Genomic DNA, 19,326 nt, shown 5'->3' on the forward strand with positions numbered 1-19,326 from the left:
GGCTTAGCAATAACTTGATGTTAGCACAGCCTTGGCAACAACTAATTCAATTCCAAACTTCTTTTTTTTTTTTCTCCTTTCTTTCTCCTGTACTGCTTCTGATATTCTCCAAAGTGAGAATATCAGTATGATATAATAAAATACAATTTTGCTGCATCAGTTTACTGTGCATTTACAGTGTGATCTCATGAAGAACGTATGTGATGGCACAACAGAGGGACATTCAACAGTGCTGTACAAGTAGGGTAATTTCTGAGTTTCATGGCAGTGTCCAGCATAGTAGGGAGCTATGGCCTAATGCTATGGCATTACAATTTGTTGTTGTTCAGTAACTGGCCTGGTATTAAATATGCCTCCACATAATGTTTCCAGAGCCCTTGCAATACAAGATTAATTTTTATCATATTTGAAAACAAGGATCTTGAAGCAAATTCGTGTGTCCTTGGTAAGGAACAGCTGTGATTGCAGCTAGATTTTAGCACTGAGAATTTAAACATCATGTATCTGTATTTCCAAGTTAAGTGATAGATTTAATCTCCAAAGATAGAAAATGAAGTACAGAAGTATAATATCAGAGAAAATGAAAAAAGAAAAAAAAAAAAGAAGAAGAAATTGCAGAAAATATCTAACAAATAGTAATTAAAAGACAAATTTAAAAACTCTTTTCTGAATGGGACATGGAAATACAGGATATATATTTGTTTCTAAGGATGTTTAGATGTAGATCATTGGGTTAATGTAGGTCGCTCTACAAGTAATGCCTCTTATTTATTTCCATGGAAATAGATGCAATGAGCACAATCACACTATTTGATAGAGCAAATTCTCAGCTAGAACAGTTTTTTAACATAGTCACCACCATCACTAAGCCTTTTTGCCAGCAAGGAGGAAGAGCCTGCATGCCGCACTGGTAAAAAATCTGCACCAGGGGAGCTGACCTACCATTGCCACCAGTGAAATGCACACCTAGCACCTCACGTGCTGACATCCACTGTTGGGTCTCCACCAACACTTGGCAAGTGTGAATGTATGTCACTGGGGGCAAATTTATTTAGCATGGAGAAATTCACTTATGTACCTTGGCTTCGTGCACACTTCGGTGTCAGACACCATGTTGTCAGACTGCCCCTCTGCTGCCATCTGTCACATGGCAACAAAAGGTAATGGAATGCTGGTGGGAAGGTTCAATCTCTACTGCATCTCTGATGTGTTGGGCCAACATAATAAAATAGGAGGCATTACAATCAGAGCAGCCCTTGTATATCTCTGCAGTTCCAAGGGAGAAAATGGTGTAGTAAGTTGTAGAATGAAAGAAATGGTAGTATACAATGAAAAATAAATATTCAGTCTTTTCTCAGTCAAGTTGAAAAATACCATTTTATAAAAATATTAGAGGCTTAAATTGTATTTTCACCTTCATCCTGTTATCTTGCTTAAATAGCTCTTGCTGTTTTAATCTGCAGTCAAGACTGGAGCTATTAGTACCCTGAGTGTAATTATACCTTCTGTATATTAGTAGAGGAAGGGGAGAAACTGTAGAATACTGAGTGTTACATTTCTGTAATACATAGTCACAAAATAAGCTGCACACTTCAGCAACTATTAGATACACCCTCTTTCCTCCTCTAACAATTAATGCAAAAGATTATGACATCTACTGAAAAAAAAAACCAACCTAGCTCGAGACTAGAGTTCAGCTGCACACTGATTCCTGATGGTTGTAAAGAGATCCTTTAATGAATTCCCTCTGAGCTGTTAGTGACATAAAAGTTGGATGGAGGTTAAAAGGAATTTGTTCGGTTTACTCCTGAGTAAAAAGCAGCAATGCAGCTTTTCAAAAATATTATCAATGCAATTCTGCTCAAGAGAAAATTTAGCACAGACCACAGCGAATCAAAGAAATGTCACCCTCTGAGAATTCTGAGAACACAAAAGCCATTTTGTGCTCAAATCATACAATTTCTTCCTCAAAACATGAATATTTAAAATAGAAAAGTGCATTGGCAGAAACACTGGCTGTGAATAAGTGAAGAGAGCACTTTAAGAAATCAATTTTTTTTTAGAAGTACCCTTACTTAAAGAAAAATTCTACAAAGTCAATTTTGGGAGCCTGACTGATAGTACTGGAGCTTAGTTCTGCCTAAACAAAGATTGCAAAATGGCCGTCCTAAAGTGTATATCCTCTCAAGATGCAAATCAGACTCATCCCATCAGGTCCACTTCACTGACTGGTCTTCCACCGGGCACAATTTGAAAAAAAGAGTGTTTTTTTGGTAATGAAATATGCAGGGGTGTTCTTGTATCACTGTCATTTTTGGAGACAGAATGATTGAAACCCTTCCTGTAAACCATTTCTCTGGAATCAAGGGCTACAAGGAGTGCTGGCACTTTTCTAGAAGCTTCTTAAAGCTGAGTAGCATAAGGTAGACACATACAATTGAACTGTAGCATGTATTCCTCTGTGATACCTAGAAAAGTCATGGCCCAACATACTTCCTTTACTTTCTAAACAAGAATTTCTTCTTGAGTAACAAGGTATTTGAAAATGTTTAGCTTTATGGCTTTGAACTATGTTGGATGAACTCTGACATTGAAAAACCGAACCCAATCTTTTGTCGTGCATTTAAATATTTACTTCTTTACAGATACACAATTTTTGCCTATGATAAGTAAATTTATTTTGATGATTCTACCACCTACTCAAAATGGCAAAAATTAACACCTTATGTCCTAGGAAGCAAAAGATAATGGACAGGTTATGGAGGTGGAGGCAGCAGAGGTTTTGTTCAATTCTATACAGTATATATAGAATTATATTATATGTATTTCATAATATACAGATTAAAAGGTAGTGACATCAATTGTAAAGTCTGTGAATATTGCTGACTTAAACTGGAATTTCAGAACTGACTACAGAAGCTCTTAAATACCTGGAGAAAAAAAATAATCCTGAAAAAGCCTGATAGGAGTTCCAAACTTGATACTTGTAAGACACATGATAAATGCACCATAGCAGTTTATCATAGCAGAGTTAATAGAAACAAGTTATACTGCTTCAGATACACATATATATGTATATCTATAGGCAGTCAGAACTTCAAAAGAGCAAAAATTCACAGGTAGATTTCCCAGACACAGGTGCAGTTTGAGGTTACCTGATATTGTTATATCAAACATGCATTTTAAAAAATGCTAGTTTCAAATAATCATGGGACAGCACTACAAAGGAAGGCATGGTCACAGGCTTGGGATTCAACATAATTTCATTGTTAGTAGGTACAGTTGCACTGAACAGATTATTATTACATCAGCATTGCAGTTTTGAGAGGCCACAATGTACACTGATCCCCTAGTTTATATTGAAAAGTATTACATTAATGCCATAGATCACTGTAATCAGGTTTAAGTTCACAAGAAATATAATCTCCAAGGACAAATGGGGAGCTAGCACTACACTTTTTCCTCCTTGTGATTAACAGAAAGGCTAGTGTGCAAATTTAAATTATTTTGAAATAAAAACCAACTTAGGTCAGAAACATACATGACTTGGTTGTTTGTACATTGACTTAGTGATGATCATATTGATTCCTAATAGCAAATGTCTAATATGCTTCAAAATTTGATTTGTTCTGTACTGGTGAGGGTGCTTCATTCCCAGCTCGGCTGCTTACTTTTTTATGTTAGAGGTTATAGAGGGGATATAAATTTTTAACGTGGAGAACTGGGCGGGTGAAGCTATCATGGTGCAGCTTGATGAACACTTCGCAAAATACGAGGGCAGCTCTGAAAGTAATGCCTCCTGTTTTATTATGGTGATCCTTTCCATCAGTGTTCCATTACATTTCATTGTGGAATGGCAGACAGCAGCAAAGGGACAGTCTGACAAAATGACATCTGTCATGGAAGTGCGCATGAAGCAAAGGTGCAGCATTGAATTCCTCCTTGTAGAAAAACGTTACCAATTGAGATTCACTGACAGTTGCTGGTGGACATTTATGGAGAACAAATAGTGGATGTGAACACAGCGAGGCAGTGGGTGGCTTATTTCAGTGGTGACACCATTAGATCAATGAGTTACCTCTGCTGGTGCAGGTTTTTATGAGCATAGCACACAGGCAGTTGTTCATCACTGGTAAAAATGCACAGCTAATAGTGGTGACTAAGTTGAAAGAATAGTGCTTTCTAGCTGAGAATTTGCTCTACTAAATAGTATTATTGTGCTCTTTCTATTGGTTGTACTTTCCGTGGAAATAAATAGCAGGCATTTCTTTCAAAGCAGCGCACATAAGAAACACACTTATTGTTATTTGAAATAGTCAAAGGAAAAACAGAGCACTCATCACTGTGCTTCATAATGTGTGAATGATTTCTTGAGTAAACCACTGCAGGATGTGGACTACTGACAGTGGCACCTGAGAAGAATATAAATATTTATTAAATGCATGGGCTGAAACTAAGCTGGAAAGTGTTTGAATGTGAAAAGGGAAAGGGAAGCTTGTCATAAAGCGTGCAAATAAATAGATGTAGAAATGCAAATATATACAAATGCTCACTTTAAATTGGAAAATTTTCAATGCAGTTTATGTAATTTCCATGCATCTGCTCAGACATCATGTTTATTAAATGATTTTCACTTTAAAGAAGTTTACTTTGGGTTTAAAGTTTTAATATATTGGCTGTTGACAGCAACTAAATTATTACCGTTTCAAGAAACATTGCATTTATTATTAGAGAAAACATTTTGTAGTTGAAATGTGATCATTAGTATAACATGTGCCTCTACTGCAAGTTTAAATCATCTCCTCTTCCCTAAAGAGAGATTTCAACTTCCAATGGGAAAATCTTAGAAGCTTTTTATTTCTTGTTACTCAGGGAGGACGTGCACTCCAAATAACATAAATCTGACCCGTAGAGAAGGCAGGAATTTACCAATTACCGCTGCTCTCCCTCTGAAGATCTTCTGCCTATTTTCCCTAGAATGTGTCCACTTAGACATATGAATAGTATAGACGATCATTTGGGAGCCTTGATCACCCTCTAATGTTACCAAATTTTACAAGCATGTTTTTTCATCTGTGAGGTACATGTTTGAAAAAGAAATGGAGCCAGAAGAACGAAGTTAGAAACATGTTTAGACTGTAAAACAGCATGGATACAGGATGAAGTGGAGTAAATTTAAGTGATCTGGTGAAATAAAATAAGAGTGAGTAAATGACAGAACAGTGTTGTTATAACCTTATTCTCAACTTCTTATTTCTGTATATTTTGATTCAGGCTCTGCAGCAGTGTTAATTTTTCCACAGGTTTTCTGGCCCTGTTCAATGAATATTATGGATTTTCTGTGATTAATGAGGGCTTATATGATAAATAAGACTGTCAACTCTAGGAACAATGCTATCATCTGCTTCAGAGGGAGGAAAACGTGAGGTGAATGAAGCATAGGATGATAGGAAAACAGAACGTTTGTATGATTAAAGAAGCCGAGTCCCACTGAATAACTGTACTAGATATCTCTGAATGTCTGTGGTCCTTTTTGGTTGCAAATCAGTTTTTTAAATAAACACTTTCATGGGTAATTCTAAATTCTTCCTTCCTTTTCTCTAAGGTACCTAATCTGATACCTTGTGATTTGATTTGTAGGTCTGATAACTCAGAGCTACAGCAGGTATCAGTGAGAATTTCAAAAACCTCTTATAACTCTGTTAAATAAAGAAAAGCATGTGCTGAGAAAAGAGGTTTTGAGTGCCTAAACTGGGTATCTAGAATTACTGGGTCCCTTCTAACTAATTTCTCCTTTTGTAGTTTCCTATTTCTAAATCATTGCTAGCGGTACCTCTTAATCTGACAACACGCTGGGAAAACAAATGTAGCCAATGAAATACTCAGATATAGTAATTATAAGCTTGAGGAGAAACTAGTAATTCTGTCTTTTCAGCAGCTCATAAATAGTAATTTTATAGTAAAGTATAAATCTATAGAATGAGTAGTGACAGTAAAGGAAAATATTGACTGGCATATGAAGAAAAAGAGGTGTTCATGCAACACATGAGTTACGTGAATAGTATTATATTGAAAATAATTATTTCAGCATTTGACATTTGAGCATTTAATTTTACAACCTTTATGTTTTCTAGTTTACATCCTTCTTGTTTGATATTCTCGTATAAGTTCTTGTAAGTTCTTAAAAGAACTTAAGAATAAGAACTTAAAAATAACTTCACATTGAATGCCTGGAGCCTAGATGTGGGCAGCCTGGTCTGGTGTTGACCCTGCACATAGCAGGGGTTGAAACTACATGATCACTGTGGTCCTTTTCAACCCAGGCCATTCTGTGATTCTATGATTCTTAAAGTAACTTCTTTTTCTCCCTGAAATTTTAATTATTTTTAGGAAAGCATCAAATAAATATAGACGATGTATCATAATTTTATCTCACTCTTTATGGTATGTTGCATACTTCTGTGTATTTGTGGTGGTCACTAGTTCCTGGGAAGTTCATTTCGTACTTGCTGATTAAAAAAAAAAAAGGCTTTTTTCTGTTAATTTGGATAGGAAAATACATTGTTGAACAGCCAGTAGAAGGTGGACTTCTAACATGATCTATGATTGTAAACTTACAGCTCTGTTCTGAGGGGTTATTACAACAGATTTTCTATGGAAAATAGTGTGTGGGGAGGTCATGCTTTAGGTTTTCTGTCAAGTACAAGTTATTAAATGCATTTGGTGGTTTTTTTTCAGAAACTGTCATTATGATAGAGTTCTTTGCTATTAATAATCTTTAAAGTTTTGTTTTCCTTACCAGTATGCTTGTAGCATTCATTATGGTAACTGTAAATGAAAAAAAAGTATTCTATCATTCTAACTATACCTGGAGAAAATAGTGTGATTCTCTTATACAGGTGAGGCATTATTTCACTTCATTTAAGGCAAGTGGTTGCTTTGGTGACAGACATTTGGGCTTTGAGGTGAGCCTGACAGAAAATAAAGCAGTCAAGAATGGGTATTCAGAGAGGCCACAACTACAGTCTTTGACTATTTCCTTTTCATCCTACATCATCAAAAGAGAAGTAACAGCTAAGTATAGCTCTTTCCAGCAGAGGAACAACCCTTGTGGTTAAATTCTCCCCTTTGGGATGAAAAGTTTGAGATCTGCATAAAACTGAATACAGAAAATTTACTTATCATATATGGTTTCAATGATAAATATGTTCTTACAATTCATGGAATTAAAGATTGGCCAGATGTGATCTCTGCAGGTCATTTATTATCGCATCCCAAATGAAGCTGGACTATTGCCAACAGTAAATCAGGCCAGCTATAGCTTTATCTAGTTGAGGGGAGAAAACAACTACAGATGAAGATTTCATAACACTTCGAGTCTTCTGCTGATGTTTTTCTCCCAAATTCTAATCTGAATCTTCCAAGCTGCAATTAGTGTTCACTGCCATTTGATACTTCATGTTATGTTGCTGATAAGAATTTATCTTCATCATCTTTGTAACTATGCTTCAAGTAATTAAAGGTTTTTATTAGATCAACCCATAGCTGCCTCTTAGCCAGTCTAAATAAGACAAATTCCCTCATTCTCTCCTTGTAGGTCAGTGCAGCATTCAGTTACTTGCTGCTTAGGCTCAGAGGGCTAAGATACTAAATTTAAATGTCTCGCATGGTTATATCCAGTGGATTCAATTACCTTTTTACCACACCACTTATTCTTCAAATATTTTAGTTTCACTTAATTTCTTCAGAAGGTCTGAAGGTGTGAGTCTCTAAATAATATACCTCAAACAGAAAAAGATTTGTGGCGTTTTCTGAAATAGCTACCAGCATATGCTAAATGCCAGCTGCAACCACAAGGAAAAGCTGCAGCAGGAAAATAGAAGCAGCTTCCACTGGTTCTTCCTAGATTTATTGACTTTATTTTGCCCACCTTTCTGAAAAACAAACATTACTATTCCTGCACTAATTTTATCCAGCATATTTTCTGTTTACCTGAGATAAATTTTCTTTAGTTTACTAAAGGTTTCCGTGGTCCCCAAATGCCAGACATTTAAAAATGACTGCAAGAGAAAGTTCTTAAATATTTAGTACAAATGATAGCTAGTTCCCTCATTTGTGATAGTTTCTCTCTTCATTTTTCATTTTCACATTCAGAAATCTCTCAGCTATGACCAAAAAACTTTCATAGGGAAGCTGTGAAGAAATACTACATTCCACTTTATCTCTATTCATCAAGTGTTTATCCTAACCACTTCCTATCTTGATAACAGGGTCTTGCCTTTTGAAAACTCTTAGCTGTTCTGGAACTCTTGGCTGCAAAGCACACCTGTTCCAAAGAATGATCAGGGATATTTGTACATTTGTAAATTACTGGAAGAATTGAAGCAGCCATCTGTTCTTTAGCATGTTTTTCCCCTTAAGCAACCAATTCCTTGTTCTCATGCTTGGAGAAGAGCCTGCAATTACACCCCAGCAAGACTGTATGGAAAAGGTATGAGCATTATCTTGCCTATCTTCTATGTAATTCTGAAATTACAGCAGTATTTTTTTTTTCTAATGCCTAGCCAACTGCCTCCATCAGGATTCCTGAATTGGAAAAGACACTGCAGAGAAGAAATATAACTTTTTCTACCATTACTTTTTCCTCCATGTTAATAGAAAATTCTCTTAGCCCCTTTGGGAGAAGTACAGTAATTTGTTCTATTTTTTTAATGATTGTAATCAATAATCCTCCCAAGTTCCCTTTCCTGTAATATGTAGCTTTGCAATATTGACAAAACCAGAAATGTGTTTGTCATGTTGTCATGGAAGTCACAGGATCTGGCCCTTCCTTTTTGCTCTTGCTCACTGCCTGGCAGAGAGTGGGGGGTGCTTCTAAGCTGTGTGCTTTCAGGTTTGCTCTGTTTCAGAAAATTCTCTCTCTCTCTCCTATTTTATTTGATTTATTAGGCTCAATTTCAAGTAGATTGCATTATATTGTGTTATCTTGCATTCCAATATCATAGTTAGTAAAATAAGATTGTTGCCTCTGTTCTGGTTTTTTTTTTTTTTTCCACTGAGCCCAGCTCCCATCTCCCTGCCCCTTTTCCTTTTCCCTTCACATTTTTGGGAAGACCATGAGTGGATTCATCATGCATCTTTAAGGCTCAGTTTTGAGCGTCAGCCTTCATCATAGAACTGGGGACATTTCGTTCTTATTTAAGATTTTCAGGTATATCAAGATGTCATCTGGCTATAATAAACTAAGAGCCCTGCCATGCATGTCTTTGAAATGTGATTAATACACTACACAAATCATACTGCCATCAATACTGTCATCTGAACTCTTCAGCCTTTTCCTACTTTCAGCAATACATGAACACAGCTGAACAGCACATAGTTTTAATCAGAAAAAATATTGCTGGATATTGAAAATGTTTGGAATTATACCTTGTTGCTTAACTGTGGTAGCTTTTCCTTAAAAAGAAATGAGTGCCTACCTTAGAAATCTTTCATGTAGACCTATATCTGACTAAATACTAGAACACGATGAAAATATTGACCTTTCGGAAAAATGCCTGATTAAGCTATGATCTGTATTTACTTTTGACAGTACTCGAACGATTTTTATTTTAATCAGCTAGAATACTTTTCAATTTCAAAACTTTGCATCTGTTTACACCTATTGGTGCCAACCTACCAACAAACAGTCTTGTGAGAGCACCACGGACAGCTCCCGCTGCAGCAGGAGCGCTGAGGGAACCATGCCAAGCAATTACAAAATGGCGGATGACTTCCAAGCGGCATCCCTGCTTTCAGTTTATAGCAGCACTGCACTGCTACTTCCAAACTTGTAACTGTGTTGGTTGCTCTACATCGGTCATCATGGAACTGCCTTTTTAGGGCAGTGCACACAAAGATGTTCAACATATCTGGTCAGATTCAGCGTTCACTTAGAAGTGAACAAGATTCTAGCTGCCCCACCATAGTAGAATGTGGTTCCTTTTCTCATGTATCCTTTACTGTTATACAACTTTTTTCTTTTTCCCCTCACAGCTTAAACCTGTTTTTTCCAAACATTTAGTTTTAGACCTGCCCTCATAACAGTCAGTTATTTGAAAAAATATTAACAGTAATAAGAGCCAGACTGTAGAAAAAATTATCAAAAGGAGTGAATGAAGGTTCCTGAAGTTTCTTGCTGAGGTAAGATGGACAGTTGCCAAATAGAAGAAATGCTCTTTCTGTAAACACATTTTGCTCATTAATAGAAATAATAATATATTCTGTGTGCTTTCTGAAATGCTATCTACCCTGTTATTTTCTCACCTACAGAGTCGAATGGCAGAAAGTTTGCGTCTCTTTGATTCCATCTGCAACAACAACTGGTTTATCAACACTTCCCTCATCCTTTTTTTGAATAAGAAAGATCTGCTGGCAGAAAAAATCCGACGCATCCCCTTAACAGTCTGCTTTCCTGAATACAAAGGCCAAAACACTTATGAGGAGGCAGCAGTCTACATCCAGCGCCAGTTTGAGGACTTAAATCGCAACAAGGAGACCAAGGAGATCTACTCACACTTCACCTGCGCCACTGATACCAGTAACATCCAGTTTGTCTTTGATGCAGTGACAGATGTCATCATTCAGAACAATCTCAAATACATTGGCCTTTGCTAAAAATCCTTGGGCTAATCTGTTTTGCTGAAGTAATTGAAAAAGAGGCTAACCATTTCCACTTCTTGTGGAAACAATGGGGCAACGCTTAGCCCAAGGAGAGAAAAGGGGAAATCTGATGTATGTATGCAGTTCCTCTTATGCCCCACTAGCCTGTTACATTATTTTTCACAAATATATGTTATGGAGAGCGAAAGTCTCCTCTCCAAAAAAATCACACACACATAACAAATAAAAATGCCCCCAGATGAAAAACAAACCACACAAAAAATTCAAACAAAATCAACAAAAGAGATTGAGGCCGAACTCTGTGGAGATGTTTTCACCACAGTCACTGCACTTCTATTCCATTTGTTTCATTCTATTTCCTACAGTGGGAGTGTTATCATGTTCTATGTAAGAAATAATCATCCAATTGTCCTAAAATTTTACTGACATGAAGATGTAAAGCTGGTGAGTGATAGATGAACTCATTTGCATGATGTGAAGCAGAATGATTGCACTGGGGTGAATAACTAGTTCAAATCAAAAGCTGCAGAAAAGGAGTGCTTAAGGAAAATATTACTTAAAGATATAGAGAATGGACATGTGCCCTCTGTACTGGTACACACAGCCCAACTATATACACAGGCGTCAGGTATGCACATGACTCACAGCATATACTGTGTACACACTTCTGCTTTACTCTTTCATGGACACCTTGCCTGTTAAAGGAATTGTTGGTGCACAACTGTTCTGTGATTTCCAAACTGACTATCAGCCCTTTCTGCTTTTTAAGGCTTCAAAATATGCAGCAAAACTACAGAAAATGAATCAATGAATAGGCCAAATTAAGGTCAGTGTTTCTTCTACTGATAAGGAGTTTTATACATCAAAACAGTCTTCTTTTACATCTTTTTTTGCCAAATCTTGTGGTGTTTCACAAAAAAAAACCAAAAAAACCCAAAAAACAACACTCTATATTTAAGAAGTAGCTTAGTGTTTCTTTTTTAATACAGATAAAAAATAAATCACAAAGCAGTTTTTTAAATTATTGTTGTAGTGTCTGGACTGCTGAATGTGAAAGTTGCCAATGGACGATTCTGTTCCACTGCTCCAAATACATTCTGGGAACTGTAATGTTGTAACAGATTTCCCAAGAAACAGGAGCCATGGCGATTGTGTAGTGTATAGCCTCCAAAGTCTTTTTTCGTTGGGTTTTTAATTATTTTAAAAAATGTGATGTATTATTAGAAGGTTAAAGATGAGTGATATGAACAATAACTAAATGTCTTGATATTTCAATTTAATAATTTAAATTATTTACAGTTTAGTGAAGTCAAGGAAACTGAAGAGATACATTCCTCAGCTCCAGGTTTCATCTCATGAAGAAACACTACTGGATGGAGTAACATTCCGGCAAAGGTTTGAATGCATAAGAAACTCTGTGGGACTATACTGGAAAATCGCAGATGGATCATTGATTCTTTCCCCTGCCATAGAAAAGACTTCTTAAAGACTTCAGTGTAAAGTTGGTGTGTAAATATATGTTTGATAATTGTAAAGCACATACGTACACAGAGACACAGACACACATGCACACTGGAAAATATCCTTCTACTTTTGTTCCCCCTACGTACTATGATTAGTGCAAGAAATCTCAGCCAAGGGCTCTCAGAAATTTAAAACAAAATGGTTAATAACATCAACATTTAAACTGTCCACTTAAAAAATAAATAACTCAAATGATAATGCATTTGTCTATAGTGTGTTCATTACTTAGTGTTATGATATACCAGTTACTTAATTGAATACTGTTATGATTCATTTAAGAATACTGAGTTTTATTAATTGGTTCCAGAATGTTTTGTTCAATTTATTCACTAACATTCAGGAAATTTCAATCTTAAGCAATTACATTTGACCAACTCTGCAAGTTTCAAGGGATGTCTTCCCATGTAATGTCTTTAAAAATTATGACTGCCTGTTGTTGTTAGATGGTTTTGGGAGATCGTTAGTAGCAATTTTAGAAGAGAAGCCATAGATCAAGATTAAGAAGCAACAGGAAAGAAAATTGAGAGAACTACCATAGCGTTTCCATTCTAAATTGCTTTCTATAGTGTGATACACTTTTATTAGCTAATTGTGAAAATTGTGGAAAAGATTTACAATGAGCCTGGCCTTCCTTTTCCCATTAATGGACTGTGAGCTGGTATGCCCCTTTCACCTCTGGCTTTCATAGTACAGTGGCCATTTCAGGCTGGTGAAAAGAGTGACAAGAAAATACTGGCTTTTATTAGAGCACAGCTTCAAGATAAGAAAGCTGATTGAAAAAAAAGCAAAACGAAAAGCATAGTTAATTTTGAAGAGAATAAGAAATACTTTATCAATTACAAAAAAATTATTCAGTTGAGAAGGTCCTTATAAGTACTATAGGCAATCTACAATAGCAGTGAAAAACCTAGGGCATTTTATCAAAAGAATAAAGATTTTTCTAAATAAAAGAAGTTAATTGCATTTATCCTCAAATTCTGATTTTTGGGAGATAAAAGAGAAACCGAAGCAGTGCATTTTACTACATGTTTGTAGTTAATTTACACATAAGAATGTGATGGAATAAAATAGTAAATAATGAAGTTTAATCAGTTCATATAATCATTCTTTGAATAGCAATGACTTGCTATTAACCTTCCAGTAATTTAATTTCTATGATGTTTTTGATCTTGATGTTCTAAGTAATTCATGGCTACCCTTTTCTAAGGCATTAAATTGTTTTACATGGAAATCAAATGATTTTATTTTCCCATTATGTAAGAAGACTGAGGTGTGGGAAGGTTAAAACCAAAAAGTCTGTATCCAAGACAGGCCCTGAAAAATCCCTAGCTCTCAGTCTTCCACCTGAATAAAGAATGCAATTAAATTGGCAACTATTTCCTCAGCTCTCAGGTTTATCAGTGATGCAGTGAAAAAAAAACCTGTATTAGAAGAGCTGGGATGTCACTTTACCTGGACAACAATGACATTCACAGAAGAGATGTTCCATCTGCTGCAATAAGAATGCCATCTGTCCTTCCATTACGTGCATTTCACACAACAAAACAGGTTTCAAAGGGAAAACGGTATCTTTAAACAGTCCTTATTCATAGAACTGATTCATTATGATTTTGTAAATGTATAATATTGAGGACAGTGAGGGTCAGTAAAGACAGAGGAACTTTAATTTGTTGGACTTCTCCAAAAAAGAGGTCCTGGTAAGCTTTCAAAATCCAGTGTCATCAAATCCACTTCAATTTTTGTCTAAAAGGATTAAGTACTCTTAAAATACAGGAAAGATTATAGCTAAGAACTATTAAATATTTTTAGTACTGTACACATCCTGGGAAAAATAATTCTTTCTTTCACAGCTTTTTTTTGCATTTATTATTGCCAAGGTCACTTATCCTTGCATAATATTCAGTAACGTTAAGTACCTTCTTGAATCTCAACTAATTGCTTTCACGAAGAGTTGAAGTTTTGCTAGTAATGTCTCCTGGCCAGTGTTCATTTTCTCCTGCTACTGGTTCTTTTTCCTCTTTTATCCTCTATTGAATACATGCCAAGCGCACGTACAGCTTATGTTCCTTTTTGGCTAGTATGAAGCCTATTGCTTTATTGGTCCTGGAAATTGCCATAGAAAACATCAGAAACATAACTGGGAATGCTTTATTAGTTGCTGACTTCTTCCATGTGATACAAGGTATACAGGAATTGCTAGGCCACAGACTGAACCAGTGACTGTGCACAAAGTGAGAAGGCGTGGCTAAGCCAGGGAGCACAGGTGCAGACAATGAGCCCAAATGACCAGAAGAGTTGGGCCCAGACCCTGGGGTCTGCCCCTCCTCACCCCCATTTAAGGGTTAGCAACTGAAATAGCGTGCCTTTGTTTGAAGATTGTGTCCTTTTTGAGATTATCAGCCTTTGGAAAAGGTAAGCTGATTTTGTCTGTATTGCTTTCTACACTCAATCATGTCTAACACCTTTACAAGCATGCTTCTATTCTGGTAGAAGGCACTATCAGGCCTTCCATTGTGTCACACAAGGTTATCTAGATGTGAACTGTTGAAGGGAATATGAAGAGAGATGAAGCTAGATAGCTTTTTGAGTGGCTGAAGATGACAATTACCAGGCAAAGATGATTTGTTTGACGTATTACACTGATTGAGAAATAATTTCAGATCTTCTGAGGATCAGGTTATTTTGTTTTTTATTCCCCCTCCCTCCCCCCAAATGTCAAACTATGCTATATAAAAATGTTGTCTGAAGAATGCTATTCAAGACTAGCTTAACCATGGCAAGGATTTCTATCTTGAATAAGTTCTTAAGCATTTTTAGTAGCAAAAAGGAAATGGTCAAATCTGGGATCATTTCACAGCTGAGGAAATGAAACTTTAGAAGACAATTTCACCTAAAAAGGCATAATTCAAGGAAAGCATAAAGAGGATGTGAGCTGGTTGAGAGTTCTGAGTATAGGATCAGAGATTAAAGTTCTGTTTGCATCACAGATGTAAATAATTCCTCTACATCCACTTTAAATTTCTCATAAAGAGAAAAAAAGAATAGGGAAAGAGTTGGCCCACAGAAATAGAGTACATGAGTACTGTAAATACCAGGGTTATACTGAGAACTAATGAAGGGAAAGAAATTCTATACAGACTATAATAGCAGGTTTCTAATTAATTAACTGTTGTTACTTACATCTGTAAGGAAATTGTAATGAAGGCACTGATATACAGCATTTACTAAATAACTAATTCTAAAACTAAATACTTTTCCCCTTATGCTACTCGTTAGCCTATTCTACTTTCTACAACTCTAGAACTGTTTTCTGAAAAAAAAGTTTGTTACTGATAACTTGATTTGGAAAACCCAGTTCTTATCTGCCACCAGTATCTAACATCAGAAAGGTAAAATGGGAAAACAGCTATTAGTCTTGGCTCATGAGATACTTCAAATCAGCTGTCCTCAGAATTGTAGTCTGTCTTCTAAACTTTCACTAAGTTGGGATTGTAACAGGATTTGGAAGCTGCTCTTTATATGGCAGACTTCTGCTCACTTCAGAGCTTCTGTGAAACCTCTGCCTTCAACCAAAGGCAATGTTCCAAGGAGAGAGACAGCTCTCAGCGCAGCAGGGGTTGAATAATCTTTCACTCCAGGAGGTAACTCTTTTCTCCTCGTATAGAAGAATCTCACATTGTCACTGAATTGGTGTTGTACAGCCCTGATAATTCCCATCAGTGACTCCTGAGCTAAGATGAAATATTCAGATGCCTGCAGGGACACAGATGGAACAGTGGTGGTAGACCTGTCCTTGATCTCTGAGTGGCAGTATGATGTACAATTACATATCCTCTACTCTGGGGAATGTATTTTGAATTCTTAATAAGCAGTTTTTTATGTTTTGGTACCACCAAGAGCTAGTGCTGCTTACTGCTATAATATTTCTCTAAGCAGAAATGATGATTGTGATAAAATGCTTTCTATGTAACTCTCATTTTTAGTTCATTTTTTTAAACCTGTTGAACTGGCAGTCTGCCCACAAAAGACCATTATTTAGAAGCAAACTGTTAACTAGTTGCAGCTGCTGACACCCAAACTTCCAAGCAAGTGATATATGTCAAATTACTAGATAAAATGCACTTGAATTCAGCTTTTGTGAATAGTTCCACAGAGTAAGGAATATAGTATGTTAAAACATAAACATAGGTGAGAAGTAAATTCCCTTCAACTTCTACTGACATAATAGAAGTGAATACTTAAAAGGATTTTTTAAAACCCAACAAGAAAGCTTTTCCTGTGTCCAAGTTGAATTCTGAAGTGGCTGAAGCACTTCAGAAGTACAACTGACTGAATGCATGTTGACTGTTCTTAACTTCACTAACTTCAAAATTTGCTACAAACTGAAACATTCAAGAAAACAAGGCACGCTTGCAATAGTAGACATAAACTAAAGCAGCAAATATTTAACCGTTAGTCTTCTATGATTCTTCATCCTTTGCTATTGCCAAAGTGAATATCTACTCCTAGCTGTCAAAACTCTGACCTCACAGTCACAGAATTGCAGCTCAAATTTGTGCAGCCTGTTCAAAAAAGATCATAAAATATCAAACTATTAAGAAAAGACACTTAAGCTATGTGGAAAAGTTGTATCTTAAGAACCTCATACCAAATAGGTGTTTGCATACAACATTATTTGTACTTTGCAAGTTTAAGCCTCAAATTCATATCTTAAAAACCTTTTGTGCAGAAGTTCCTAAGCTGTGAAGTGGTTTACCTGTTTAAACTGAAAATTCCTAAGTAAAATGAGAGGATTGATAAGGTCGTGCATTAGATGTGACTAGAGGTACAGTAATCTGAAGTTTATAGATATGAATAAAGTTCAGTACAGACTGAACAGCAAGGCTTATTACTGAAATATGGAGTTTTGAAAGAACTAATAACCACTGTAAAAAATAATTAATAATTACTACTGATCGGTATTAAAAACAAAACAAAAAAACAAACTCAGTAATATTTATTCTATTAAGTTTTTGCTTCCTTGAAATTTCTATTATGATCTACTATGATCTATTATAATCACAGGATGATACCTATCTGTCTGCACCGGTACGAGGCAGAATTCTTTAAAGGCAGAGAGATGAAAGAACACTGAAGTCGTTTGTTTTCCCCTTTTGAATAATTAATTACTGAAAAATCCCCTACCTTCAGGTAACTTGGCCATCATGTCAAACACTTGATGTGTGTTCTTCCGACAAATGTCTTCTGGGTCATCCAAGAGTTCAGTGAGGACAGGTATGACTGCATTTTGTATCAACCCTTGCCTATAAACATTGGAGAACAGATTTAACTAAGCATAATATAACTCAAATACTTGGCAGGTGCATAATCTCTAATTAAATATTATATTAAATATAAGTTGTTTTCATTGCTTCTATCTTGCAAAAACTTAGAAATTCTGTTTTTATTTCTCACAGAAACTTCTTTATTACTTCCTATACCATTAGGTAGGAATTATTCCTACCTGCCAACATTATGCATCGACACTATATAGAGAATTTCTGTTGTCTTCTCTCGGACAGTACTGTCATGATGCAGCAGCAAGGTCTTCAAGTTCTCCAAGAAACCTGTGTGACACAACCATTGATTTTAGTATTTATAACTTCAGCACTAGTCTGATAGTGCAATGCTCATTTCTACCTCACAACTTCAAGTGCAAGCAGTCTGGTTTTTCATCTTGTCCTGGAGTTAAAATTCTCAGTGTGGTACTGCAAGTATAGCAGAAATTTAAAGCCAAAAATGCCCTGTTGTCAATTCTGAAGTGTATTCATATTAGAATAAAAATGTATATATCAACCCCACATAATTGTCTGATTTGACAGCTGATGAGAATAATGGAAAGTTCCCATTGAATTAACCTTGTGTTGGTTAATACTAGAAACAAGCTGTTGAATTCTGTACCTGATTATGTTCTAACCTTGCTAAGAGTTAGGAAGTTATATAACTCTAAAAACAAAGGTATACTGATGTCAGTGGTGCTGTTACTGTTTCAGAAAAGCGGGTGTTTGGAGATTGACTACATTTCTGTAAACGTTAAGTCTCGCAAGGGCTGTGTAAGAGCACAGAGCCTTACCTTCCATCTGCTGAAATAAACTTGGTTTGGCAGTAGAGAAAAGAAATTAGTTTTTTCTTTCTTTTGGAGAAGAAAAAACTAATGTAACTGAACAACGATTACATTATTTTGTGTGACTATTGGTGCCTCTTATGAAGAAAATGTGTGTGGTAGTGACAAACCTAAAGACTACTTCATTTTTACACAACAATACTGTAAATACACAACTGACTACTAAAAAATGTTATGAACATAACCTTGCATGACTTTTTTTTTCCCTCAACTGCAAATTTAAGATTATTCCTAATGTTAGGATATATATTAATTAAAAATAGTGAGCAGATGTAATCCTGAGAAGTATAAAAAATCTGGTTATTTAGTTTTAATTTCTTATGAAGTTCCTGAGGCTCCTGTTACAGTCTCATTCTACAATTATCATGAGACTTCTGAGAAATATTCTGTGTAAAGCTCTGATGTTTTGGCTCTCCAGTAGTTATAGCTGAGTGTGCCGTGCTATCCACTGCTGAAGGAACGAATGGCAAAAAGTGACTTCATAGCCCTTGCAAATTAATTTTGGTTAATCACTAAATGACTCACTAGTCCACTGAGGTCGAGTGGTACTTTATGTTTGAGGTACTCAACAAGATGCAGGTAGATACCTGTTGAATGAAGAAATATAAAAGGGGGTTGTTGTTGCTATTTTTTCATTCTCTATAGTTATAGTATCTCAGAAGGGCTTAAGTTGGAAGAGACCTTAAAGCCTACCCAGTCCCAACGCCCTGCCATGGGCTGCTTGCCAGCCACCAGATTAGGCTGCCCAGGGCCCCATCCAACTTTGCTTTGAAGGCCTCTAATTATGGAGCACTCATAGTTTCTTTAGACAGCACTGCCAGGGCCTCACTGTCCTCAGAATGAAGAATTTCCTTCTAATATCTAATTTAAATGTCCCCTCCTTTAGGGTAAAACCACTCCCTGTTCTTATCGCCATCTGCTCATGTAAAAAGTCTCTCTCCTGTTTCAAAGCTTCCTTTAAGTCTTGGAAAGTGGCA

The 19,326-nt window shown here is 36.1% G+C and overlaps 1 protein-coding gene across 2 annotated transcripts in view; it reads left to right on the plus strand.

Moving 5' to 3' along the window:
* The window catches only part of GNAZ (G protein subunit alpha z), a 51,567-nt gene extending 33,546 nt beyond the window's left edge, over positions 1 to 18,021 (plus strand). For both annotated transcript variants that reach the window (XM_052689550.1, XM_052689549.1), the window contains 3 exons: positions 10,312 to 14,598; positions 17,377 to 17,460; positions 17,643 to 18,021. In XM_052689550.1, coding sequence (XP_052545510.1) covers positions 10,312 to 10,656 — 345 coding nt within the window. In that variant the 3' untranslated portion in view covers positions 10,657 to 14,598; positions 17,377 to 17,460; positions 17,643 to 18,021. The remainder of the gene's footprint in view (positions 1 to 10,311; positions 14,599 to 17,376; positions 17,461 to 17,642) is intronic.
* Positions 18,022 to 19,326: the final 1,305 nt, after the last annotated feature.

The sequence above is a fragment of the Tympanuchus pallidicinctus genome, unplaced genomic scaffold, assembly GCF_026119805.1.
Source record: "Tympanuchus pallidicinctus isolate F22 unplaced genomic scaffold, pur_lepc_1.0 scaffold25, whole genome shotgun sequence".
Lineage (NCBI taxonomy): Eukaryota > Metazoa > Chordata > Aves > Galliformes > Phasianidae > Tympanuchus > Tympanuchus pallidicinctus.